This window comes from Colobus angolensis, unplaced genomic scaffold, assembly GCF_000951035.1.
Source record: "Colobus angolensis palliatus isolate OR3802 unplaced genomic scaffold, Cang.pa_1.0 Scaffold64, whole genome shotgun sequence".
Classification (NCBI taxonomy): Eukaryota; Metazoa; Chordata; class Mammalia; order Primates; family Cercopithecidae; genus Colobus; species Colobus angolensis.
In genome coordinates this window covers 3,478,672-3,479,734 of record NW_012120043.1, presented here as the reverse complement: position 1 = coordinate 3,479,734, position 1,063 = coordinate 3,478,672, and the positions used below count along the sequence as shown (strand labels likewise).

Genomic DNA, 1,063 nt, shown 5'->3' with positions numbered 1-1,063 from the left:
TGTCGGCCTGGCTGTGTCTTGAACTCCTGACCTCAAGTGATCCCGCCCTCCTGGGCCTCCCAAAGTGCTGTAATCACAGGCTTGAGCCACCACGCCCGGCCAGAGTTCAGAATCTTGAACCGTAACTGATGTCGACTCCCCCATCTGAAGCCTCTGCTTGGAAGCCGTCACCCTGTTTTGTTTTCTCCTAGAAAATTCTTGTTGCCAGAATTATTTTATCTGCTTATGAGTTTACAGAATCAATGTCTTGGCTCCTTCACAGGAAATGAGATCCAGGAAGACAGAAATATCTTCCCCTGTTTGGCAGCTGTGTCCCTGGGAGCTACTCAAGAAATCTTGAATGAATGAATAATGAATGAATGAACCAATGAACCAATCGATCTATCCTTTCTAGCCCCAAAACGAGCCCTAGACAAGCCCTCTCCAGCCATGGCAGGGACGTCAAGGCGAGAGGGAGTATCCTGAGCCTTCTGGAGAGGAAGGAGAGGCTGGAGCCGGCCCCTCCCTTGCGGACGGGCTGGCCAGAACGGGTTGCACACCTGAGCTCATCATTCCCTCGCCATGACACAGACAGGTAGGGCGTGCTGAGCCTGCCCGGCAGGGGCCCGGCCGATACCCGTCTGCTGTTGTGTATGCCCCGCGCAGTGGACAGGCCTGGGCACCCGGCCGCTGGTCGCACGTTGAACAAGGAACTTGGCTTCTCTGAGCCTCAGTCTTTCTCATCTGGAAAATGGATTCCAGGCTCCCCATTCCCTGGGAGGAGGCGAGGGCTCCACGATGCCAAGGTCCGACCTAGCTTGATCCGCCTCCTTGCCCTGACACCCCTGCCAGCTGCCCACCGCTCACTGCCCACCACCCACTGCCCACCGACCCTGGACTCACCCAAAAGCAGCAGCTTCAGCTCTGCGCGGTCCTGCTTCTTCTGTTCCAAGAGGATCCTGTTGATCTCCTGGTCCACCCGGGCGGCGGCCTTCTCATCCTCCGTCAGGCACCAGGGGCAGCAGCGCCAGGTCAGTGAGCGGGCCATGGTGCAGTGGCCTCAGTCGGCACCGGGTGGCATCGC

The 1,063-nt window shown here is 57.9% G+C and overlaps 1 protein-coding gene across 1 annotated transcript in view; it reads right to left on the bottom strand.

Annotated features, from left to right (window-relative positions):
* Positions 1 to 1,063, bottom strand: part of GNA15 (guanine nucleotide binding protein (G protein), alpha 15 (Gq class)) — a 27,990-nt gene extending 26,927 nt beyond the window's left edge. The window contains exon 1 of the mRNA XM_011964078.1: positions 883 to 1,063. Within this exon, the coding sequence (XP_011819468.1) occupies positions 883 to 1,027 (145 nt within the window). The 5' untranslated portion in view covers positions 1,028 to 1,063. The remainder of the gene's footprint in view (positions 1 to 882) is intronic.